Below are 27,588 nucleotides of genomic sequence, written 5' to 3'. Positions count from 1 at the left end.
TTGGATTCTGTATCCTATCTGTACTGTGCTTAATACCCACGCAGAGATGCCTGGCAGAAGTTTCCACGCTGCCAGACTCTCTGAGAGTGGTATTAATTTTAATACTTCCTTTTGAGGGGATGTTAGATGTTCCGCGTCCAGAACGACCGCCGGAAACAACGGTACATCTAACATCTCGCTGGAAACCGCTGCCCCCCGAGGCACGAGAGGTGGCGGGGATGGGGAAGTTTTGTGAGGGTATCGGGAAGGGGCGAGGAGATCTTGAACGCGCCCCATCCCGCGGGGGACTACCCCCACCAGATCGGGCGCCAGACCATCAGGACTTCCGCTTTCTGTTAATAATAGTCCTGAGGTCTGGCTTGGGAGGTTGCTGAGCGCGGCGAGCCTGTCCCCAGTCTCTACGAGGGGGAGCACGCTCAGCCACGCTCTGCTTTTTAACCTCCCTGGCTTTTGAAGGACCGGGGCGGGGCTGGGTGGCAGACGGCCCCTCCCCTTGAGTGCGGCGAGGAAGAAATTGACCGAACGCTTCTTCGTGTTTCTTCACCTCTTTAAACCTGGTGACTACGGTGCTCACCGAGTCACCAAACAAACCAGAGAGAGAAACAGGGGAATCTAACAGAAACACACGATCCTTTTCTTTAATGCCTGACAGATTCAGCCACAGATGTCTCTCCGTGCTGACCAAAGCGCTCATAGAACGACCGATGGCACGGGCCGTTTGCTTGGTCGCACGAAGAGACAGATCTGTGGCTCGACGAAGCTCAGAAAATGCTTCCTCGTCGATGGTACTGCCCACACTCAAATCCTTCAACAGGTCAGCCTGGTATGCCTGTAACACAGCCATAGTGTGCAGCGCAGCACCAGCCTGACCTGCAGCTTGATAAGCTTTACCCACTAATGACGATGTCACACGACACGGTTTAGTGGGGAGGGTAGGTTTCTTTATAGAAGATGCGGATTCGGGCGAGAGATAGCTCGCGAGCGTCTCTTCAACCCGAGGCATCTCCGTATACCCCCGCAACTTTGCACCCACGATAGTCGAAAAAGTCGACGTCGAAGGCACAAAGACGCGAGAAGTATATGGTTTACTCCATGACTTAGACAGCTCATCATGGAGGTCCTCGAAAAAGGGGAGAAACTGATGTTGTGGTTTCTCCCCCCCGCCACCGGACAGAAACCTATCCTCTAGCTTACTATGTTTGGGGGTCTCTTGTTCGCGTGGCCAGTCAAGCTGTAACCTGGCAACCGCGCGAGTAACCACCTCTAACAATTCCTCCACAGATTTATTTCCACTGGAGGAATGCTCAGAGGCTGGCTGCTCGTGCTCAGATGAGCCAAGAGATATGTCATCCCCCTCGTGAACCGAAGAAGCACCGGAGCGCGCTTCGCGTTCACGAGAAGAGATGTTAGGATCTGATGACGCGACAAGCAAAAAGGACTGACCCGTCTCTTGCTCGTCATTCAGATCCATACGAGAGCCCCACGATGGTAATGCGGGTGCGGACTGGAAATAGTTCAGACGGGAGCGAAGCATCTTAACTGTGAGCAGGTCACAATGCTCGCACCCGCCTTTCTCTATAGCCAGAACCGCGTGCTCTTCCCCCAAACAAACAAAACAGTAATCGTGTGTATCCAGCTCAGACATGGGACGTGAGCATGGAGGAACACAACGCTTACTGATTTGTTGACTCATTTCTCTTTAAGAAAGAGAAATTTTCTGCACACTGCTTGATACAAACTAACTCCTAACAAAGAGAGTAGAGAGAGAGAGAGATTCCACGCACACATGCACAGAATGGTCTGAAGACAAAAGACCTGATGATGCACCTGTGGGTCATCTATTTATAGCCCCGTGCCGGGTGCGCGCTGATGACGTCATCAGCTAAGGCTATATATTCTTCCGGTCGGTCTTCGACGTTTTTATACACATTATTCACAGCTGGTCACGACTAAAAGACGTTTCCAATGCGCTGAGCAGCGCAGCATCGACTGAAGCTTTCGAAAGGGAACACACTTCATTACAAATGTTAAAGGCTGTGAAAGGTTGATGTCTCCTCCTGATCATACATTTTCACAATCACAGTCAAACTGATTGTTCAGTTGAAGATGTGGATCAAACTCATGTCTGATTTAATCTTTTGTGGGACTTGAGAATTTCTCATAGTTTGAGAGCCTGAATACATTCAATAATCAGCTTGTGTTTAGAGCTCAACATTATCATGGACTGATATTTAATTCTCAAATTATGTATTTTATTCTATGTATTCCGAACACCCAAAGCGTTTACTAAAATGTTACTATTAACATTGTCCGTTTTAAATTAATGACCAATAATAATAAAATGTTTAAAAAAAAAAAAAGTTTTTTCATGTTCATCACTCATATTTCAAAATACAAATATTTATTTTAAAGGTATTTATTTTAAACATTAGCAAATTTAATACCTAGCAATGTTGCTGTTTTACAAATAAATGGCAAGTGAAATTGTAGGAATCATGTTGAATCAGTAATATTTCAAGGTTAAATGAGTATGTGTATCCAATGCAGTACTTTAATCTAACCACCAGAGGGCTTTGTCACCTGCTTATTTATGTAGACTCTAATATGCGACACAATTCAATATTTTCACAACTAGGTTGTTAAGTACCTGATATTTGAAGCATTGGTGATAATTCAGTTCTATATATATGTTAATCTGTTTAGATTTTATAAATATAAAGCACAGAGAAATCTCAAATATCTCAAAGTGATATTTTAACTACATGTGACCCTGGACCACAAAACCAGTCAATTTTTGGAAGCTGAGAAGTAAACGCAAAATAAGCTTTCTATTGATGCATGGTTTGTTAGGATACGACTATTTGAAAATCTGAAATCTGAGGGTGCAAAAATATCAAAATATTGAGAAAATCACCTTCAAAGTTGTCCAAATGAAGTTTTTAGCATTGCGCATTACTAATCAAAACTTAAGTTTTAATGTATTTACAGTAGATAAATTACAAAATATCATCGTGGAACACGATCTTTACATAATATTCTAATGATTTTTGGCATAAAAGAAAAATAATTTTGTCACATACAATGAATTGTTGGCTATTGCTACACATACCCATGCAGCTTATGGGTCCAGGGTCACAACCATCTTAAATATCTCACAGAAGTGTTTTATTTTATAAAGTCTTCATGTATATAGGCTATGTGTCTGAATTTCTGCACAATGTGATATTAATGTCTTGATGCAAACAAAATCTGTATTTATAACCCTGATTTCTTCTAGATTTTTACATAATTGAGGGAGCATGTGAATAATCTTGCAGCAAGTACTATTTAGCATGCATTTTAGATTAGCTGTTAATTTTAAGACACATACTTGGCTAAATGCAATATATAATATTTGTCTCATATTTCTCAGAATTTGTGTGTCTGCTCTGTGTCTGGTGTGTGAGCTGCTTTCTCATTCAGTGATGATAAAGGAGGAGGTTCCTGCGCTCATGCTGGAGGATGAAAACAGGAGGCTCAGTTTGTGCTCCAGCAGCTCAGGAGAGAGATGTGACGACACGCGCTGTGATTTCAGGTGAGAATGAGCTGATTAAACAAGCACTGAATGCATGACACAGATATAATACATCAGCCAGATCACTAAACTAGAGTCCTGTGAGGAGTTATTGCATGCTGGCTGTTATACCAGCTATTATATTTTAGTCAAATTATAGCTAATCTACAGAACACATGCTGCATGTTTAGAAAACTTAGTTTTCTGTCAGTTGTTTCAGTGTCTGTTTGATTCAGAAATGTCTGCAGCAGATATCTAGAATGATTTGCATTGGTAATGTCTGTAAATATTAATTAATCTACAAATTATCAGGATATATTATTGTTGAGTATGTCATTGCCCTTGACAAAGTGACTTTCTGCCTCATCTGTAAACATGAGCTGCTGTTCATAGTGCTGAACGCAGTACACACTCCATTCACTAACTGGCATGAATTACAAAATAACAAACCATGACAGTTTATTTCATCTGTAGGTGCTGCTACAAAGTGATTCATTCTCATCTTCATTCTGCAGGGAAGCTGTTTGGATGATCATGGCTGGACTGGAATGCAACAAATATCTGTGTCTCTTACCAGCAAAATGGAGCTGATTTTACCTGAAGACATCTGACACCATGAGGATCATGATGTTGAGAATGAATTTCATCATTATTTTGTGTCTCTCAGTCTTATTGTTCTGTAACCATCCCATCTCATCAGCTGATGTTCATCAGAGGTCAGTGGTAACCAGAGCAGCAACCCGCTCAGTGGCAAGGATGGATGGCGATATCATCATTGGCGCTCTGTTTTCTGTCCATCACCAACCTGCGGCAGAGAAGGTCGCGGAAAGAAAGTGCGGCGAGATCAGGGAACAGTACGGGATCCAAAGAGTGGAAGCGATGTTTCACACACTAGATAGAATAAACGCTGATCCAAACCTTCTTCCCAACATCACTTTGGGTTGTGAGATCAGGGACTCCTGCTGGCACTCATCAGTGGCTTTGGAACAAAGTATTGAGTTCATAAGAGACTCGCTCATCTCCATCCGTGATGACAGAGATGGACCAAAGTGGTGCGTTGAGGGAAATCCTTTAGCTCAGCCGCCGGCCACCAAAAAGCCCATTGCTGGTGTGATTGGACCTGGATCCAGTTCGGTGGCCATTCAAGTACAGAACCTATTGCAGCTGTTTAACATCCCTCAGATTGCATATTCAGCTACAAGCATTGATTTGAGTGATAAAACCCTTTATAAGTACTTCCTTAGGGTCGTGCCCTCTGACACTCTTCAGGCCAGAGCTCTCCTGGACATTGTTAAACGCTACAACTGGACATACGTGTCAGCGGTTCACACTGAGGGTGAGTTATAGCTCTTTTAGAGTTCTGGAGATGTACTATATTACTCAAGTTTAAACGTTGTCTCAGATGTTTCTCCTAAAATACATACAGTCAAACCATAATTTATTCAGACACCTTCAACATTTGTCACGCTATCACAGTTATAAAATATGACAAGAACTTAGAGTTAAACTGTGTCAGAACAAATTCATCTTGATAATGTCAGATAACTTTGATAGGCTTGTAATGGATTACAGTCAACCAAAAATTCGGACAACTGTTGGTATGACAATATTTAAACAACTATCAACACTTCGCTGACAAATTTCCAAGCAATGCTTAATTTTGTTCAGTCTGTGGTGTAAAAAGATTGCATTTGAAAAAACACTTAAGCAAAACATGGTCAGATCAAAGTGTATAAATAATTTTTGGTCCCAAATTTTTATCAAAACCAAGAATTTTTGGGTATAATTTGTCACAGTTTACTTTATTTTGCTCGTACATTACGTACATTAATAAACTGTGGTGTGCACCCACTAGTAAAAAATATAAAAAATATATCTGCACTGTAAAAAACAAAAAACAAAAACAAAAAAACTTTAAAAAGTGAGTGTTCGTGCTGCCTTAAAATTTTAAGTTTAGTCAACACGAAATGTTGAAAACGTGGATATTTGAGTTGAGTAAACTTAAAATTTGAAGGCAGCATGAACACTTACTTTTTAAGTTGTTTTTTTACAGTGTGGTGACTGAATAATTTTTGGTTTGACTATATGAGAAATAAAATAGACACAAATGAGTCAATTTTTGATACAGAGCTATAAAATGAATGCGGATAGCAGCTCAGATCATCTAGTCTTGCAAGATTTTGATGAGAAATATTTATGTTCATATTGACATATTTTACTTTTAATCACAGACTTTTTAATTTTAGCAAACATGAGCACAGTTTCGATGTTAAGATCACATATGTGAGATTATTGGGATTTTTTTCTCAGGAGAAACTGGAGAATTAAGCAGAAATCTCCATACACTCTTAAAAATAAAGTTTCCAAAAGGGTGTTTTTGCCGTGATGACATAAAAGAACCATTTTTGGTTCCCCAAAGATCTTTTCAATGAACAGTTCCTAAAAGAACCATTTTGAAGAACATTTAAAAAAAAAATCTAAAGAATCTTTTTCGACTATAAAGAACCTTTTCTGCATTTGAAAGGTTTCACTGATGTTCAAGGTTCTTCATAGAACCATTGATGCCAATAAAGAACCTTTATTTTTAAGAGTGGTACCCCATTTAACAGTTCGAATTTTAAATATGTAGATTTTATTTGTGATTTTTCTTTTCTATAAGATCACCCCTTGCTTAAATATTGAGATAACTATCAAAAATAGCCCTGATCACATTTTGAATACCATATATCAGACCAGAATAATTAGTGAAGTTTACAGTACTTTGAATTAAATATCATTTGAATCCTCAATCAAGGTCAAAACTATGAATGTATGTGATGATTGTCTTTGACTTTTTAATCACCGTATCATTATCAAGAGATTGATGCTGGTCTCATATCGAGCACAGCTCATTATTTTAAATATGACCAATCTGTGATTAAAAGGTAGCAGTGTAATCTTCTTAACAGCATTTGAAAGCACAATCAGGGTCAGAAGCTGAGCTCTCAAATCATTCAATGAAATAAATGTCTGTGACATCATCTGTAGTTTTCAAATTATTCATTTATTTGTTCATTATTTTCTTCAGTCATTTGTTAAATATATATATTTATATGTATATAAAAATATATTCAGAAATACATTCAAAATCCTGTTCAATATTGTGTGGATGTTACAATTATGTATTGAAAAGAGCCAGTTCTAATCTGAATAGGCAACTCTGCTTATTTAGGTCAAAAAATGGGGCAGAATTTTAGCAGAAATGTTTTTCTGTAAAATTTTAAGATAGGATATGACACTTTTAATGTAAGTCACACTAAAGTCGATCTGCAGTCTTCATGTGCTCAGCAGAGAAACCTTGTTTGAAGACACTGTTAAGTTGCTGGATTGAGGCAATGAGAAGCTCTGATGCAGATGTTGTTCCTCAGGGAACTATGGTGAGAGCGGGATGGAGGCCTTTAAGGAACTGGCATCTCAGGAAGGTCTGTGTATCGCCCATTCTGACAAGATCTACAGCAACGCTGGGGAGAAACACTTTGACCGGCTGCTGAGGAAACTGCGAGAGCGTCTGCCTAAAGCTCGCGTGGTGGTGTGTTTCTGTGAGGGGATGACTGTTCGTGGTCTCCTCATGGCCATGAGACGCCTTGGTGTAGCTGGAGAATTCCTTCTCATCGGCAGGTGAATATAAGTTTCATTTTAATTTGATGAAATGTGACACTTCAGGGACATTGGGGACATTTAGAGGCATTAAAGCATAATCCTTGATAGTTTCATAAAGCTCCAGATCTATCAAAGGGATTCTGCTTAGCAATGATCATGATTTCCTGATGCTGCAGGTTTCTGTTAATGAGATATTAAAATGATGGATGGCTGTCCCTTTTTTAATCAGCAGAAACCTCTCTTGTAGGTGTGAAGTATTTTATACCTCTGTCTTGATGCCAACGCAGTCTCTGTGGACTAAAAAGAGGAACATCATTTGGACAAGGCTGCTTTATTCTGGGTCAAGGAGACTGTTTTAAAGGAGGAGGATCCAAAGCAATATTCTTTTGTTACGTACTGAAATACATACTAGTCACACCAGGCTGATCTGACTAGTTAAGAGTGTACGCACAGCATCCCTTAAAGTGATTCAGTTTGAATATTATGAATTATGAATTTAGTAAATTATATTGTAAGACATACATAAAGTTTGTGTTTTATAGATTTGAATTAATTTATATTCAGAATTGTGAAACTGAAATTAGCTGTAAATATTTAGTTTTTAAATCTACTGTCGAGTTTTAAAACTAAAGAAATTTAGAACTCTGAATTCAAATTTCAAATATTTAAAAATGGCATAAATTCCAAATGTCCAAAAGTGAGGTCAAAGGTCAAGCCTGTGTGTTCCACAAGAAGTAAGCTACGAATGATTAATTTTAGTATTGTTTATTGGAAATGAATAGCATTTTTGGTTATACAACAAATGATGAGAGAAACAATCCTTTTTCGAAACTTTGAATCAATTGAATTACAGAACGTAGGTTCTGAATCCTTGGGCATACTCCCTGCCCCCCATCCAACTACCCCCAATATTTTCGCATTTATTATCGATGACCACATTATATTTTGACCACAGTTTTATATCATCTAAAGTATTTTTTATAGCTATGGTAGCTCATAATTCATAAAGAGAGCTTTATGTTAACATATTCATCAGACAATAATTACACAATTTTGAATATGTAAAACCAACAACGCAGGGTTGCCGGGTTTTCACAGCAAACCCGTCCAACTGCTACTCAAAACTAGCCCACAACTAGCCCAATCGCATTTCGAGGGGGATCCCCTGTAAAAAATTGCATTCCAGGGATTTTTTTTTGTCGCAGTTCCCCAGGTAAATTTGCATTTTAGGGTCTAAATATGACGTTATTGGGGTCGATTTATCCCGCAGACATCAACGGTGTAAAAGTAGCCCAATTTCACGGGAAAACCTCAGACTTGGCAATACTGCAACAACATTACAACAGCAGTTTTAAAGATGTTTTCTTTGGGTTGTTTCACTACTCAAGTTATAATATAGCAAAATATAACTGAACTAGTTTGTGAATCATCAAATGATTTACAAAATGTGCCTTGAATCTCGATCTGAATCAAATGATTCGCGATACGCTATCCGATTGGAGTGCTTCTAAACAGTGAATCATTTTGCAACACAATGATTTTACAGATTAGGAGTTTTGAAAAACTCATTTTCAAGGACGTACTTTTCTAACGTATTCAAATGTAATCTGTTAAATGCAATCAACAAATATCAAATATCATTTGACAGTTTGATAAGTGCTCTGAACTGCTGGTTTGAAACAAGTGATTCACAAATGTTTTGAATCTTTATAAAGCTGTGTTTCCAAGTATCCATCATTATGACTAAAATTGTTAGTTTATCTATCATTTTAGGCTACTTCAGATCATTAAAACTTAAAATAAAGCAAATCAGTGTCTAATGCATCTTCCATGCTGCCATGGCTGTTTCAAATGATGTATTAAAATACTGAGTTGTTCCATGTTTAAATTGCCTTATATACTAACTTAATTTGATGTTAGCTGTTAGATTAGACCCATCTGTGTATTTTTTTACACATGACTTGGTAAAAAGTTTCAAAGACTGATTTAATGTGACCTTTGAATTAAAAAGTAATATCTAAAATCTGTTGGTTTTAATTAAAATCAACTCCTGGGACAAAAAGTGCATTTCTATGGTAAACTGTAATCGCACTGAGCACACACAATGCTTGTCAGCTGCTCGTGGTAAATTGTCATCTGTGAAATATGAAGTGACAACTAATAATAGTCAGTTTTTGGCATGCTGCCGAGAAGATGCTGAGAGGCAGATGGTGCTGATGATGTCATGACCATAGAAAGACACCTTCATTATAAGTTCAAGCAACACACGCTCAAGCAGGAATGGACTAGGAGTAAAAACCGGCCTGGGATTATATCCTGTTATTATATAGTTAATATAAATATTTTCATGCTCTTTTGGTATGCCTGAAATAGTAGTTCATGCATTGCAAAGGCAACCAGTTGTGCAATATTTTACCTTGAATGTTGTAGCTAAAAGCATCAGAGAAGGTTATATCAATCTGCTGGTAGCCATTATTATATCACTTATACTCTACTGATGAACCGTTCAACACAAAGTAAGTGTTGTGCATGCTGAGTCTGTTCTTTAGCCTGTGCTAAAGTAGGTCAATGCTCTTGAGCATCAGTGTTGTTCAAGCATTGCAGGTGAGAGACTGAAGAGGAAGCTGGTGGTAATTAGGTGACTAATTAGACACTTTGCGACCCGTTTTCTTCAGTGACGGCTGGGCGGACAGGGATGAGGTCGTGGAGGGCTACGAGCAGGAAGCTGTGGGCGGCATCACTATGAAGCTACAGTCAGAGGAGGTCACGTCGTTTGACGACTATTACCTGAAGTTACGGCTCAGCACCAACAATAGAAACCCCTGGTTTGCTGAATTCTGGCAGTATCGCTTCCAGTGTCGCCTCCCGGGACATCCACAAGAAAACACAAATTATAAGAAGAACTGCTCAGGTACGAGGAGAGAGAGGCGCTGTATATGGGTCATTCCTAGCATGCTGTACATTTTCGTGTCACCATCATAATGACCTGATATGTTAGATAAAATATTGATGAATTAATTTAAGTTTTCCTTAATTAAAAAAATCACAAATAAGTAAACACAGAGGTTTGTTTAGGCAAATGTGTTGCACTTATACAACTTCAAAAATGAAAAACAACAAAACTAGAAACTTACGTTTTATTAAATAAATATTTAATACAAAAATGAATATTTGCTAAATATTTGCTCACTCTCAGACCTTCCAAGACGTAGTTTGTTTTTTCGTGGGAACTGTAGAAAAGTAGCATTACATCACTTGCTTACCAGTGGACTGATTGGGTGCCGTCAGAATAGGAGTCCAAACAGCTGATAAAAACAACAAATTAATCCACAAGTAATCCACACCACTCCAGTCCATCCATTAACATCTTGTGAAGCCAAATGGTGTGTGTTTGTAAGAAACAAATCTATCATTATTGTTTTCTCCAGTGAAAAAGTTGACTTGTCTGAATCAGCAGAGAAATATGCACAGACCAAGCACCACATTTACAAATCAGAATAGTCCAAAACAGTTCCAAACAAATATGTGGGTGGATTTTGATATGAGAGGACTTTTTCAGTGGAGGAAGCATTATTATGGATCATGGACTGATATTTGGGATTGGATCAATGGATTTGATGGATGTTTTTGGCGCTAGTTGGACGTCATGCAAAAAAAAAAAATCATCCTGTTTGATCAAATTACAGAGTTCAAAAGGTACAGCAGAACAGGAATGACCCATTTTGCATGCTATAGCTGTTATTTCCCAAAACAGAAGGGAATAAAACGCATTGGGTTTATAATTATTTAAAATCATATTTTTTGTGTTTTTTGCTCTTTTTGTATCTTTGAAACCTTCTCTGCTGACTGAAAAGGTGATCTAGGTAAATTGACTCTTTTTATAGCACATTTCTATCTGGCTGGGTTGATATTTAACATCAGCTGAAGCTCTGTTTCGAGACAACACTCAGTAAGCATGTTGTCAAATAACACCTGAATTCATTTTCTGCATTTGCAGTGCCACATTTAATTTCACAAAGCAATATATTTATATTTTAGCTTGATAGATGCTTTTAAATCTTTTGACTTTTCCACAGCTAGACTCATATTAAAGTGTTGTAATCACAGGGAAGCATGCCAATCACTTTATTATCTGATCTATGTTTATGCTATTTTCATGTTGTCTGTCCATATTTTTTACAGCATTGCTTTGCATATCATTTTGTATTTTTTTGTTTTAGTTTTTATTAGTTTTAGGTAAGAGGTGAGATGTATGCAAAATGGTAATTTTAAGTTTTTGAAATGTGAACATAAACACCAAATGAAAACTGTTACAATTAATCAAACAGAGAAATAGTCATAGTCTGCTGTTCTGTTATTATTTCTTTGTCTAGAACTCCAAGATGGTAAGTGAATATTTTTCTGAAGAGCTAACGTGGAGACACTTCACTTCAGCAATATAGATAGAGGTCGACTGATATAATACAACCATATGATTTAAAAATATATAATGTTTTGTGACTGTTTTTGTATAAAATGTGTATTTTTACAGTATATTTTCATTTTTAGATAAGAGAGTTTACTCTTGTCAATAAGGTCACAATGCAGCACCGAATATCGGTTGACCTCTAATATATGAAGTTATTGGGATGTTTTTTTCCCCCAAAATGAAATGAGCATCTATAAGGGCACTTCGGTTTGAACTTTATATCCCAATAACAGCTAGTCTTATCATGCCAGTTGGCTTTGCTGCATGTTCCAGCAGGGAACTCTTTTAAGCTCCAAATTTTTTGTATTGCTTATGCTAATATGAATCAGAGCCTTCAGAGAGAAGAAAATAAGAGGTCACGCTTCTTATTTCTATAGATTTGGCTCCACTTACAACATGCATCTGTTAGACATGCACAACTGAAGAAAAAAAGATTGTATCGATGTCATACTGTGACTATGGTGAAAAAAATATTTTGGTGTTCACTATTTGTGAATAATAATAGTGACCAGATACATTATCATCCAGCACTGTATTTTAAATTGGGTAAATGGGGTCATAGCATATTATATATGACCCAGGACCACAAAATTAGTCATAAGGGTCAATTTTTTTAAAATTGAGATTTATACAAAAGCTGAAAGCTGAATAAATAATCCTTCCATTGATGTGTGGTTTGTTAGAATAGGACAAGTAAGTTAAGTAAGTTTTGATATATTTACAGTAGGAAATTTACAAAATATCTTCATGGAACATGATTCTTTACTTAATATCCTAATGATTTTTGACATAAAAGAAAAATTGATCATTTTGACCCATACAGTGTATTTTTGGCTATTGCTATAAATATACTTGTGCTACTTAAGACTGGTTTTGTGGTCACACATGGTCAAAATGTTCTTCTTTACTCGTAAAAAATAAAATATTAAAAAAATATAAAATAAATTAAGTTAGACAGCACATTTTCCTCTATTTTTTGTTCTTAACATTTTTTATCTAAATATTGAGATGATTTTCATGAATTTTTGATGAGATTTGATGATTAATTTAATGTGATGAGATGATATTTGGGTTGAGATATCATAGCACAGTATCATATCCTTACCAAAGCCTCCAGTCCTAATTATTTCACTTTGCATGTAAACAAAACTTTGACATACCAAATAAAATATGTCGTTTTTTGAACATAAATGAACTAATAGAGAGCCAAGGGGTTGGAAGCACTAAGAAATCCTCACAATCTGCCTCTATTATTAATAAAACATGTATTTAATGTTTCAGTTTTTCTCAAAGTGTCACTGTACGGTTTGTGCTGATTTAAAAAATTAGGGATTGACCAGCGAAGCATGCCTAGGTTTTAGCTTTCGCCCGTTGCTTGCTGCAATGCACTTTAATTTACAGATATAATGTGAGAGCCATGTTACGACTGAATATGTGTTTTTTTAACTTTGAAATACACCATATTTATCAGCTATGGTGCCTGATACTGCTTCCTGCTGGCTTGTTACAGATCACCAGATAATGAGCCGATAGGGTGTCCTTTGACATTGCCCGTTCCTTTGAATTAATACAGCGATCTTTTTTTTTTCTTCTTCAATTGTCAGCTACATTTACTTTGATTCATGAGGGAGACGGGCAAGAATGAGAACACGGATGAATAATTAATTTCCTTGCTCAATTAATAATAATGTCACCATCATGTCCATTACTAATTAAATGCTGAGTTGGGTTACATAAATGGTTTGCTTTGCCATGGCAACTGCATTTCGTTTGATCTTCTGTTTTAATGCTGTCTTTTGATTCACTGTCCAATAGAAAAAGACAGAACTTACTGTCCTGTCGCCCCTGGCTTAGGAATAATGATGTCTTTGGACACCCTATCGTTCCCTTTCAAGTGCTCAAAAATGACTTTAAAATGGGGTCTGGAAATATCATGGCTGAACTTGTTACAGTGGGGATTTTGATTGTGATTTTCATTTTAGTAAATGCAAAATGTGGAACTTTTCAAAATTTGCTGATATTTCTGCAATGACTTACTGCAGTCAACATGGATTTAATATTGACCCTGTTTACTTTCTTAATGCATGGTTCTTTATTTACTATATGCATATTATTCTAAAGTACTAAACTGTTTGTCTTCATTGCTTATATGAAAAGACTAACATCACTTAGGCCATGTAGACTGGGGCTAATGTCAACCAGTAGTCTAATATCTGTTTAGATCTGTAAGGAAGTAAAATGGGTTGCAGATATTGTTTCATGTTGACTAAAACACACAGGTTGAATTGCAGTGATGTTCTAATAATTGCTTTTTGGTTTGCTGATTCTCACAGGTTATGAAAGCCTGGAGGACAACTATGTCCAGGACAGTAAAATGGGGTTCGTCATTAATGCCATCTACGCCATGGCTCACGGTCTACACGATATGCATGAGCACTTGTGCCCGGGTCACGTGGGACTATGTGAGGCCATGGACCCCATTGACGGTAGCAAACTGCTGGACTTTCTCCTCAAGACCTCGTTTACTGGTGTGTCTGGAGAAGATGTGTGGTTTGACGAAAACGGGGACTCACCAGGAAGGTCAGTCTTACTTACTGGCCTACATAAAGCTAAGTATGCACTAAATGAATAACACAAAAATAGCTATTAATTAATTTTTAAACCACCATGGAGCATGCATCCAAATAAGTCTAATGGCCTGGCTTTGGCAAACACTGACTTGCAGACATTTCTGGATGCTTTGTTCATAAATCTGTGTTTTGGTAGCAATATTTAACATTTTGCATTATTCCAAAGAAAATTTGAGTCACAACATGCTGAAGCTTAATACTTAAGTTTAGGGGTTTGTTTAAATTGCTTACCCTAACTATGAGCTTTAATAATAGCTGTGGTCACCCTAGATTGTATTGTAGATGAATTTCCATCTCTCTCTTTTTTGCAGGTATGACATTATGAACTTGCAGTATGTAGAGCCTGGAGTCTACGACTATATAAATGTTGGCTCGTGGCATGAAGGCGTTTTAAGTATCGACGATTATATGATCCAGATGAACCGCAGTGAGATGGTCCGATCTGTCTGCAGTGAGCCCTGCTCTAAAGGAGAGATAAAGGTGAGTTTGTATGTTTATTAGCAAAAACTGTCATGGAGCAGTTTATGGCAGGGGTCACCAGATCTGGTCCTGGAGGGCCGCTATCCCTGAAGAGCTTAGCTCCAACCCTAATCAAACACACCTGAACCAGCTAATCAAGGTCTTACTAGGTATACTTGAAACTTCCAGGCAGGTGTGTTGAGGAAAGTTGGAGGTAAACTCAGGACACAAGTTTGGAGACCCCTGGTTTATGGTGTCGCCTTTACTTCCATTGCATTCATTTCTTCTTAAAATTAAAGAGAGTGAAGTGTATGTGTATAATGTGTCCACACAGGTGATTAGGAAAGGGGAGGTGAGCTGTTGTTGGATTTGTACACCCTGTAAGGACAATGAATATGTCCTGGATGAGTTCACCTGCAAAGCCTGTGAGCTGGGATGGTGGCCGGACCCAGAACTGCAAGGTACTACACATTTGCGATAGTGATTATTTCATTTCAGTAGTCATTTTGATGTTCAGGGAAATCTTTAAATCTGTTGAATTTATAAACTTTAAAGTGCCCCTATATGCCATTTTTAAGGTTCCTAATATTGTTTTGGGAGTCTTCTACGATAGGTTTACATGCATGCAAGGTTCAACAAAATATGCATTTAATATCACCTCAGATTCTCACAAATTCATTTGAAGCACTTGAATTCTTTCTAAACCCCTCCTTTCTATGAGTCTTCTCTGCTCTGACTGGTCAGATGGCTTAGTCTGTTGTGATTGGTCTACTGCATACAGCGGATGTCGGTAATGATACAGCCATTGTCATAGTTCAGTATTTTGAACGGCCAACATAGAACATTCAGTTGAGGTGAGAATCTGCAAAATGTTACCAAATGTTTACCAAAATAACAGGGATCATACAAAATGCATGTTATTTTTTATTTAGTACTGACCTGAATAAGATATTTCACATAAAAAAAACATTTACATATAGTCCAAAAGAACTACTACCTTCTGTAGTAGTTGCATATGAGTCCCTCATTTTATCCTCAGTGTGAAAAGACAGATCTCAAAATCATACAGTCATTGTTGGAAAGGGTTTAAATACACAAAAATGCTGAAAAAAACAAAGAATTTGTGGGACCTGAAGGATTTTTCTTTAGAACAGTGGGCAGTTGAACTGTTCAGGATAAACAAGGGACTCATGAACAACTATCACTAAAAAAAAAAAAGAAAAAACACAGCTGTGGATCATTCAGGTAACAACAGTATTAAGAATCAAGCATATGTAAACTTTTGAATGGGGTCATTTTTATAAATTCAACTGCTATTTTCTCTTGTGGCCTATATGTAAAATCTTTTATGTGAAATATCTTATTCAGGCCAGTACTAAATAAAAAATAGCAGGCATTTTGTATGATCCCTCTTTGGTAAAATAATTAACATTTTGCAGATTCTGCAAAGTGTATGTAAACTTTTGACCTCAACTGTAGGCACGCATTATGCAAATGTGTTACCCTGTGACATGTAGCCGTCATTGAAGTGGGATTTGAATTACAAACGACTCGTGTTCACTGTTCAGAGACAATTCTTTAAAGACAATAACTTTATTTATTGTGCACTTTCGATTTTGCAGATCATTTGCATTCACATACAGCTACACTACACACTGCATGAATAGAAATATTCGAAATGGCATAATAGGGGCAATAGAACTGTTGGAGCAAAAACTTGCATTATTAGCTGGAGTATCATATCAGCCAAAATATTCAATAAAAAAAAACTAGTAGTCAGTTTTAATTCCAATTATTCCAACTTAGATGTTTCTCCTAAAATTTCTAAAGTAGGCAGACTAGGCACAATAGAGAATATAGTTGACAAAGTAAAAGTATAGATCTGTAAAATGAATCACTATAGTATAGTTTAGAAAATTTGATCTTTATTTTATATTGAGTTCATATTGAAATCTCAGATTTTGGGATTCAGATTCTTTTTGAGATTTCCTCTAAAGCCTGGAGAAAACATATGACATTAATGGAGAATTTTTTAAGAGAAAAATCTGAGATGTGGGTCTCCATTTGATCTCTGTTTGATTTCATAGAGAAACAAATGAGAAACTAAAGGAAAAGTATGTGGCATAATTGACCTGTTAAAATTTGAAATGTTTTTTTTTTTTTTTTTTTAAGTAAAATCCATAACTTGGTGTACAGCCTTAAAAATCCAATGTCACCATTTGTGCCAGACAAGAATGACAGCTTGTCGAGAAGAGGTGTGATATTATTTTTCTAAGCAATCAGACTTACTATTTTTATATGACAGTGGAATTACGGTGGTGACTTTTGCACAGACAAGCACAACCTGTTTTTGTTAGATAAAGTTAAAATGTTGTTAATGATTTTCTTACATAGTACTCCTGCTCACTTTCATTGATTTGGATTTTCAGAGTCAAAGAAACAGTAAATGTCTAAATAGAAGCATCATAGATGCGTCATCAAACATCCATGCAGAAAACCCATTCTCCAAATCTTACATTACAGATTTGGCTTTTTAAAAGACCTTCACTGTCCTATTTTCAAAAGGTTTCCCATGACACCTGAAGGCCATTTATCATTTTTACAGATTGCTTGCACCGTACAACTTATCGCCTGTGACAGCCCTACTTCACTGCCTACTTCTTTGGCCTATTTTCATACACTATGATGGTCAATGTCAATGCAGCAGCCTGGAGTGTCCTAGCAATGTATTTTTCATCAGTTCACTATAGTATAGCTCCATTCTATGCTACTGGCGTAATGCACAGATTCAGCGTAGCTCAAGAATCCCTTGTGCGTGGGACAAATACAGACTTTATTTGTGATTCATGCATTTCTATATAGAAATGGTTGTCCTTAAGCTCTCCTTGAGTTTCATCATTGGTAAACGTGTCTGGCTCTCATGAATACTGGTGTTGGTAATGAGGAAGCATTCGTTTCCTCTCTCCTGCTGCAGTCTCTCAAGTCTCCTTTGGCTTGGTTCTTTCTTACGGCCGGTCCCTTAGTGGAAGGGCTGTTTATTTTTAGGTGAGCTGGAAACCTACTTTAGCTCTTGGTGCATAAGCGAGCTGGTCACACTCTGATGGCCAGTCCTACAAAGGCACGCAGCAATGCGAAATGTATGCTTTCACCATTTTGAATGCATATTCAACAATGCATGCTTTGAACTCAACCGCCTGTTGACCTCTGGGAAGCATAAATTAATAATGTCTTACATCCTGTGACTACAGTCCACAGTAAAACTGGAAAACCTATACAGGTGTGTTTTGAGTATTTCTGTACTGCTGCTAGATGGTTGCTAGGACTTTGCTAGACTGGCCAAATTCAAGAAAACCAAGGCACAAATTTTGAAAGTGGTTTCCAAGGCTGTTCAGAGGTGTTCAGAGGTGTTTTAGTGTGTTGTGCATTTGCTAGGTTGCTCAAAGTGGTTGCTAGTTGGTTACGTACTGACCCAAATCAAGAGAATCCACCCCGAAAATTTATGGCTGGTTGCCGAGACACTGTTTGTGGTTGCTGAAGTGTTCTGAATATTTTTGTGCGTTGCTACAGTATGTGATTGCTAGGATTTTCATAATGCACAATGGTTAATTACTGTCCCATGTCTGTAAAAAATATATATATACATATTTAAAAAACAGCCCAAGTTGTTACCAGGGCATTGCTGTGCAGTTGCTCTGAATGGGTTTTGGTACATTCTTATGCAGTTGCTAAGTAGTTGCTTGGTGGTTGCTTTCTAGTCCAAATCAATAGAACTCATTTCAGATGTTTGTGGATGGTTGCCAAGATGTTGCTTTGTGGTTTTTAAAGTATTTTAAATGTTTTTTTTGTGAATTTCTATGTGGTTTCATTGTAAAAGAAAGTTGTTGCCAGGGCGTTGCTATGCAGTTGCTATGAATGTTCTAAATAGTTGCTAGGGTGTTGGTTAATTAATGGTCCAAATCAATAGAACCCATCCCAAAATTTTATGGACAGTGGCCAAGATGTTGCTATGTGGTTGGCTGCTAAAGTATTTTGAGAGTTTTTGTACATTGCTATGCTGTCGTAGTGGTTAATTACTGGTCTAAGTTAAAACTCACTGTTCCATGTGAACAAAAATGTCGCCAGGGCATTGCTATGCATTAATGTTAACATCATGTTCATGCATGAGTGGTCATGTGACATCTTTGGCATCTAAAACGCAGTGAAAACACCAGTGTAGACGAGGATCGTTTTCATTTTAAAATGCCAGGTCTTAATTGTATGTTTTATGGACAGTGGCCAGGATGTTGCTATGTGGTTGCTAAAGTATCTTGAGTGTTTTGTACATTGCTGTGCGGTTGCTAGGGTGTTGTATGATGGTTACTTACTGGACCATAATTCAAAAATAAATTATAACAACCCTAAATTTTGTGAGTTGTTGCTATGTTTTTTCCAAGATGTTCAGCGTGGTTGTTCACAGTTTCTTGTAAAACAAAAAAAAACAACAACAACAAAAAATGTTGTTGCCAGGGCGTTGCTATGCAGTAGTCTTGAATGTTCTAAACAGTTGCTAGGATACTGGTTACTTCATGGTCCAAATCAACAGAGCTCATCCCAAAATTTTATGGACAGTGGCCAGGATGTTGCTTTGTGGTTGCTGAATATATATTGAGTGTTTTTGTACATTGCTGTGCAGTTGCTAGGATGTTGCTTGGTGGTTACTTACTGGACCATAATTAAAAAAAAATTATAACAACCCCAAGTTTTGTGAGTTGTTGCCATGTTTTTTCCAGGGTGTTCAACGTGGTTGTTCACTGTGCCTTGTGAAAAAAAAAATTTGTTGCCAGGGCGTTGCTATGCAGTTTTAAATGTTCTAAATAGTTGCTAGGGTGTTGGTTACTTAATGGTCCAAATCAATAGAACTCATCCCAAATTTGTAATTTTATGGACAGTGGCCAAAATATTGCTATGTGGTTGGTTGCTAAAGTATTTTGAGTGTTTTTGTACATTGTGGTTACTAGGTGGTTACTTACTGGTCTAAAAACAGTTTTGTCTGTTATTGCCAGGGCGTCGCTATGCAGTAGTTTTGATTGTTCTAAGTAGTTGCTATGGTGTTGGATACTTTGACTACGTTTTTAAAAGAATGGTGTGGCTACCCACATTTGCTCTGCGTATATTTGACAACTGTCTAAATGTTAACATCATGTTCATGCATGAATGGTCATGTGACATCTGTGGAGTATGAAACGCAGTGAAAACACCAGTGCATTATTGTAACGCATTAGTGTAAACAGGGCCTTAATGGTCCAAATCAACAGAACTCATTCCAAAATTTTATGGACAGTGGCCAGGATGTTGCTATGTGGTTGCTAAAGTATTTTGAGTGGTTTTGTACATTGCTATGCTGTTGCTAGGTGGTTACTTACTGGTCCAAGTTTTTTTGAGTCATTGCCAGGGATTTGCTATGCAGTTGCTCTGAGTGGATTTAGGTGTATTTCAGTGTTGTTTCTGGGGTGTTTGTAGGGCACTGATAGGTGGTTGCTTACTGGTGTTCAAAGTAGATGCTTCCTGTTACTTAATAAACAAAAACATCCAAGTTTTTTGAGCTGTTGCAAGTTTCTATTCAGTTGCAAAGAACAGTTTGAGTGGGTTTTGGTGCATTGCTTTGCCATTTCTAGTGTGCTCTAAGTAGTCACTAGGGCATTGCTAGGTGGTTGCTTCCTGGATTGATCTGTAGTTTTGGGTTTATTGTCTGTAAGATAAAAATCAAAAGTCTGATGCTTAGAAAATACATTGCACACCATTAATAGCACAATATAAGCAATATTAATAGTGATGCTTGGCTTAGCAAACACTACTATTATAATTTCATGCATTATGTTCATAGTCTCACTTGAGATCTAACAATTTTGTCCTCTCTCTTCAGTCTGTGAGCCCCTTCCCCTGCGCTACCTGGAGTGGAGTCATCCTGAATCCATCGTCGCTGTCGTCTTTTCATGTCTGGGCATCCTTGTTACCAGTTTCGTCACCTTCATCTTCATACTGTACCGGGACACGCCAGTTGTCAAGTCCTCCAGCCGTGAACTTTGCTACATCATCTTGGCCGGCATCTTCCTGGGTTACATTTGCCCCTTCACTCTCATCGCCCGTCCCACCATAGTCTCATGTTACCTGCAGCGCCTCCTCGTGGGCCTCTCGGCCTCCATGTGCTACTCGGCTCTCGTCACCAAGACCAACCGCATTGCTCGAATCCTGGCCGGCAGCAAGAAGAAAATATGCACTCGCAAACCACGCTTCATGAGCGCCTGGGCGCAAGTGGTGATTGCGTTCATCCTCATCAGCGTGCAACTGACTTTAGAGGTCACGTTGATCATCTTGGAGCCTCCGGAGCCTATCAAATCATACCCGAGTATTCGAGAAGTATTTCTAATATGCAACACCAGCAATTTGGGCATGGTTGCGCCATTGGGCTACAACGGCCTGCTCATTCTCAGCTGCACCTATTATGCGTTTAAAACTCGCAACGTCCCTGCCAACTTCAATGAGGCCAAGTACATCGCCTTCACCATGTACACCACCTGTATTATCTGGTTGGCGTTCGTGCCGATCTACTTCGGCTCCAACTACAAGATCATCACCACGTCGTTCTCCGTGAGCCTCAGCGTGACGGTGGCTCTCGGCTGCATGTTCACGCCAAAAATGTACATAATCATCGCCAAGCCCGAGAGGAACGTACGCAGTGCGTTCACCACCTCCGACGTGGTGCGCATGCACGTTGGTGACGGAAAAATTGCTTGCAGGAGCAACAGCCTGCTAAACATGTTCAAACGCAAGAAGAGCACGTCTGGAAATGCCAAGTAAGTAACTCAGCGGCATTAGCGCAGTCTCTCTCCGTCTTGTTGCGTTAGAGCCCTTGGGTCTAGTCCTGTTATTCCAGCTTCTCTCCAGATCTTAAGATCATGCCATTTTCAGGAGCTTCTTCAATTAACGGCTCTCTTAGACATCTTGTAATTTGCAGGTCAACTACAATTAAAATATGCACACCCGGGGCATCTGTGCAGCACGGCTGGGAGAGACTGTGGGACTATAGTAGCTTTAGATGTATGTAATGGCAAAGAGCAAGAATTATAATTGTTCCACGACCAGTTATTGAGTTAACGGGTGGTATGATGATGTATATTAGATAATGTTACTAAGCTGTCAACCAGAAGAGATTTTGCTACCATTTTTATACCACAGTAGATATATATGAAATGTAGAGAAGGGCAAAAGTAGAGAGAAGTTCAAAATCTTTGTGCCTAGTTGTTTTATGGTTGTGAAACTATAGTATGCATAATATAAATATATCGGCTGTCTTGCTATGGCTGTGGTCAGAGCAACTATTTCTTTTATAATATTGGTATTTTTTAATAATGTAAACCTGTTTCTGTGCTAATTCATTTGTTATCTCTATTGTGATATTTTGCTTTGAGTCTAAAGATCAGGAAAATTAAAAAATTAAATTAAATTCTTTTTATTTGTAGTGTATATTGTGATAAAGTGTGGTCCAAAAGTTTAAGAGCACTAATGGAAATGGTTCTATTTTGCCGTGTTTTAATGTAATATTTGATATTACACTACCAGTCAAAAGTTTTTGAACAGTAAGATTTTTAATATTTTTTGAAGAAATCTGTTCTGCTCATTTCAAGTACAGGAAAACAGTAAAATTGTGAAATATTTTTACTATTTAAAATAACTGTTGTTTTGTTTTTTATTTGAATATATTTTAAAATGTAATTTATTCCTATGATCAAAGCTAAATTTTCAGCATCATTACTTCAATCTTCAATGTCACATGATCTTTTAGAAATCATTCTAATATGCTGATTTGCTGTTCATGAATCATTTATTATTATTATCAATATTTAAAACAGTTAAGGATTTTTTTTTCCGGATTCTCTGATGAATAGAAAGATCCAAATATCAGCAATTATCTGAAACAAAAAAGTTTTTGTAACATTAAACACAACACCACTGCAGTCAGTATAATTTTTTTCTTTTTGGGAAAGAAATTATAGAAATTAATATTTTTATTTAGTAAGGTTGCTTTAAACTGATCAAAAGTGATTGTAAAGACATGTATAAAGTAACAAAAGATTTCTATTTCAGATAATTACTGTTCCTCTGTTTTTCTATTCATCAAAGAAACCTGAAAAAATTCTACTTGGCTGTTTTCAACATAATCAAGAATATTAGAATGATTTCTGAAGGATCATGTGACTGGAGTTATGCTGCTAAAAATGCAGCTTTGAAATCACAGGAATAAATTTTATTTTAAAATATATTCAAATAGAAAACAGTTATTTTAAATAGTAAAATATTTCAAAATTGTACTGTTTTGCTGTACTTTTGATCAAATACATGCAGGCTTGGTAAGCAGAGACGTTTTGTAAAAAACAAAAAATCTTACTGTTCAAAAACTTTTGACTGGTTGTGTATTTTAATATATTAAATTAAATATTGTTATGTTATACTATAATGTTATATGCATTTGTATTTATGTAGCATATATATATATATATATATATATATACTACATATATACACACACATATATATATATAGTTTATATATATATATATATATATATATATATATATATACTTTTTTTTTAAGAGTAAAAGTTTATTTACATTTTTACACAAATTCAGAATCTTTCACTGCTTAGGTTTTTTTAATGACAGCAGCACTGGAGCTGAAACTCATGTTCTTCGGCTTGATTTGAAATATTCCAAAAAGCACTTTGAGGTTTAGTGGAAGAAAATCTAACAATCATTTACTCAAAATACATCTGATTAGTCATCTTGAAAAAGTGCAGAATCTGAAATTTTACTCAATTTATTGTTCATTTCCAAGTTTATGTGAAAAAATACCACATTTTCAAGGTAGTCTTGAAAGTAGACTTTTGGACCTCACTATAAACTGTTACTTTAACATAAAATTGCTTATAGTATATAAGCGTGTATTGAGATTTTGGTCATACTAGATTGACCTGTAAAAATAAATGTTTTCAAGCATACACCAAATATCTGAATAATAATATTCAGCATATTTTTTGCACAATTTTTTACACGAACCAGAAATGTTGTTCTTGTGTTCACCTTTCTCGGTTCCTGTGAAATAACAGTCGTCTTTATTTTGTTCATAGTTCTAATGGAAAGTCTGTGTCATGGTCTGAACCAGGTTCAAGACATCCTCCGAAAGGGGAACACATGTGGCACAGACTGTCTGTACATGTGAAGAGGCAGGAAGCCGGATCCAATCAGACGGCTGTCATCAAACCCCTAACTAATACCTACAATAACCCCGGCATGGAGTTTTCCGATTTAAGCACCAAGACTCTGTACAATGTAGCCGAGGAGGACGAGGGCGACCCGATCAGATACAATCCCTCGGGCATCCCTCCTCTGATGGCTCTCAGGCAGTCGCCTGTCAGCAAGCCTATGAAGGAGGCGGGCGCCGATATGACCTTTTACACTCCCGAGCAACACGTGCCACAGATAAACAGTGTTCTCCCTCAACATGGTATGGCAGATCAAGAGGTGCTCAAGTTTAATTCAAACATGCCCGATCTGGATGAGATCATAAGCCTGCCTGAGCCGGGCGATGGGGTGATTTTGCCTCTTCAACCCCAAATATTGCACCCGCATCCTATTTTACCCATGCAACTGGGCTCGTACCCGGACGAACCCACCTCCCCTTTGGAGGAGGTTGAAAACGAACAGTTCGGGCTTCTTCACGGCTACATGTATGACAATGCGCAGATTCACGACGAGGAGGAGTTGGTGCAAATTAAAATGGCAATGGAGGACTCCGTGGCCCTCATGCCGCCTTCTCCGTTTCGGGATTCGCTCGGCTCGGGCAGCCCTATTCCCAACTCCCCCGTGTCCGAGTCTATCTTATGCACGCCGCCGAGCGTGACGTACGCGTCTGTCATTCTCAGAGACTATAAGCAAAGCTCCTCGACCCTTTGAAATTTATTTTAGGAGATCATGTCAGCTCTAGCTTTGTGAAATAATAGCTATGGTACTAGTTTGTGCAATAATGTGACTTAAGTTGTCTGCACCGGAGAGCTTTAATATTATATTTGATTGATTCAAAGAGACAGTATGGAAGGGAATGTGTGTTCCTGGGTCCAAAATTAACACTTGCCAAATGCTAAATGTAAGCATAGTTTTGTTGTACATCTTTCACTTTTCACATAAGCATGGAGAGCCATTGTTGTTTTATTGTCATTGCTATACCATTTTAGCTTCTTGTTAATATTCTAAATTGTGTTTTAATTTTTATTTTATTTATTAGTTAATTTATTTACATTTATTTCAGTTTTAGTTTATTTTTTATAAAATATTTTGGTAACACTTTACAATAAGGTATTATTAGTAATGTTAGTTAATGTATTCATTAACATGAACAAACAATGAACAACATTTATTACAGTATTTATTAATCTTTGTTAATGTTAGTCAATGAAAATTTAGTTGTTTATTGTTAATTCATGCTAGTTCACTATGCATTAACTAAAGTTAACAAGCACAACTTGTGATTTTAATAATGCATTAGTAAATGTTAAAATTAACATTAACTAAGATTAATAAATGCGGTAGAAGTATTGTTCATTCTTAGTTCATGGTAGGAAAAATAGCAAACTAATGTTAACTAATGAACCTTACTGTAAAGTGTTACCAATATTTTTATTATTTATTTATATTTCATTTAACTTTCCCTTAACAGCTTTTGTTGTTGTTGTTACTTTTAGTTATCAGATTGTCTGGTAAATTCAGTAAAATTAAATGGAAAGTTAATTGATACACTTGATATAGTATACGTTTGATATACTATATTAGTTTTTATCTACTTGTACCATTTTGTATTAGTGTTAATTTTACAGTTTTAATTTGAAAGTCTTTGTAATGTTGTGAATTTATTTTTTTTTGTTGTTGTTCTTTAAATGTCTATATACTGTAGCTTTTATTGATTATTTTAATTTTAGTAAATTTAGTACATTAGAGTTGCACAAAACTAAAATTGTATGTCGTCTTGAGAACCAGCTGGGAAAAAAATTATTAATTAATTAATTTATTTATTTATTGTCCCATTAAAATGATTAATCGCAATTAATCACATCCGAAATTAAAAGGTTTTTGTGTACATAATATATGTGTGTGTACTGTGTATATTTATTGTGCATATAAAGACACACAAATACAGTGTATATTTTGAAAATATTTACATGGGTATATTTATATTCATATAATTTATATTATATATAAATATATTTAATATATAAACATAACATACTTTCTTAAATATATATATATATATATATATAAAATACATGCATGTGGGTATTTATATATGCATAATAAATATACACAGTGCACACACATATATTATGTACACAAAAACTTTTATTTTGGATGTGATAGTTGCCCAGCACTTATTTCGTTGTTTATTTATTTATTTATTTTTCTTTCTTTCTTTTTCTTTCTTTCTTTCATTTCATTCATTTTGTTTAATTTTAGTTAACAATAAATATCCCTGAAATAAAAAAAAATAAAGTGAAATACTGTTTAAACAGTCAGTACATTTTCTCTCAATTCACCTGCAACTGTTAGTGTGGCAAAATGGTTAATTTTGGACCTTAATGTCAGTGCCAGATTGAGTAAAAGCAGGAACCAAATGTGTAGGTGCCCTTTGATTTGTGTCACTATCACTTGCTTTAGTACGGCAGCAGTAGTTGACATGAAACCAACACCAGTCATTGTAATGCTGTATATTCTGAGCCATTTATGCTTTTCATAATAGATCAAATCATCTAAAGAACTTACTGAAAAAAAACACTGTAGCAGAAAATGAAGATTTAGAAATTCAAATAATGTGCAGCAACTCTATCAGTGACAATTTAATGTGTTTAAGGTGTTTTATACAATCATGACTTTTATAAACAACATTTTAAAACCAAGTCTATATTAAATAAACATGACCATCAAACAAGTCTAAATCATGCAGCATACGTATGCAGTGAACTACAGTAAGACAAATGCCTAGTGAATTTATTAGCAAAATGTAGCAAAAAATCAGTAGTTTTTAAGTGCCAATGTCAAAACCAACTGTATTTTTTCATGCTGTATTGTTTTTAATGTACTTTTTGTATAGTTTGTGTGTTTCAAGTACAATAGGAAGTGTGTATATATAGTTTTTCTTCTATTTATGTGTGTTTTTTTTTAAATAATGAAAAGAATGTAAATATATATGATACATCTCTGGATTTAAATGGTCATAACATAAAATTTGTATTATTACATAGACTTTTTCATTAGACATTATTGTCTGTATTTGGTAACTTCTCTTAACTGTTGGTTAAATGTTTTCATATCAGCTTCAAATACTTATATGCTTTATATAATCAATGTGTGTTAATAAAGAGTCAAGATCCCCTAATGCTTAGCAGGGCCACCGACGGCAGTTTCACCAGAATGTACCACGTATGTAGACAGTTGTATCCTGTTGTTATGACCATTTAAGTCCTATATGACATGACAGTTACTAAATTAATATGGAATTTTAAGCAATTATAGAAGATTGTATTCAGGTAACTTTTTAGATATTCTAAAATTATGTTATAAGTTTTCTTTTTTTCTGTTGCAGTGCAATATGTGTTGTCAGATTGCCTACTGTAGTCTTGAAACTATACTTTAGCTTTAAGGAAACATTTGTGCTATTATATTTTTTAAAAGAATTATTCATTGCATACTGTATGAGCCTAGATCTTAAGATAAACAACATGTTTCTACATATTACATTTAGTTCTGCTGTATTTG

General features: G+C 36.6%; 1 protein-coding gene across 2 annotated transcripts; it reads left to right on the top strand.

The window, feature by feature from the left end:
* The first annotated feature begins 3,494 nt into the window (after window positions 1-3,494).
* grm1b (glutamate receptor, metabotropic 1b) lies at window positions 3,495-26,080 on the top strand. Of its 2 annotated transcripts, none has more exons than XM_051133655.1 (9): window positions 3,495-3,574; window positions 4,069-4,889; window positions 6,961-7,210; window positions 9,868-10,103; window positions 13,994-14,240; window positions 14,602-14,770; window positions 15,084-15,210; window positions 20,652-21,582; window positions 23,913-26,080. In XM_051133655.1, exons 2-9 carry the CDS (start codon window positions 4,169-4,171, stop codon window positions 24,736-24,738), a joined length of 3,507 nt encoding a protein of 1,168 aa, XP_050989612.1. In that variant the 5' UTR covers window positions 3,495-3,574; window positions 4,069-4,168; the 3' UTR covers window positions 24,739-26,080. The 2 variants fall into 2 exon arrangements, with proteins under 2 accessions (XP_050989612.1, XP_050989613.1); XM_051133656.1 differs by having other exon boundaries at window positions 23,948-24,186.
* Window positions 26,081-27,588: the final 1,508 nt, after the last annotated feature.

Source organism: Labeo rohita, chromosome 17 (genome assembly GCF_022985175.1).
Source record: "Labeo rohita strain BAU-BD-2019 chromosome 17, IGBB_LRoh.1.0, whole genome shotgun sequence".
NCBI classification, from domain to species: domain Eukaryota; kingdom Metazoa; phylum Chordata; class Actinopteri; order Cypriniformes; family Cyprinidae; genus Labeo; species Labeo rohita.
The sequence above is the reverse complement of the archived record's forward strand: the minus strand, read 5'-3'. Positions and strand labels throughout refer to the sequence as shown.

What these genes read in the sequence shown, in the direction of transcription:
- grm1b (XM_051133655.1), top strand. Translation starts at nt 4,169, where the DNA reads ATGAGGATCATGATGTTGAGAATGAATTTCATCATTATTTTGTGTCTC. An exon ending in GTCAGCGGTTCACACTGAGG is followed by an intron (nt 4,890 to 6,960) that starts GTGAGTTATAGC and finishes GTTGTTCCTCAG; the next exon opens with GGAACTATGGTGAGAGCGGG. An exon ending in GCCGGACCCAGAACTGCAAG is followed by an intron (nt 15,211 to 20,651) that starts GTACTACACATT and finishes CTCTCTCTTCAG; the next exon opens with TCTGTGAGCCCCTTCCCCTG.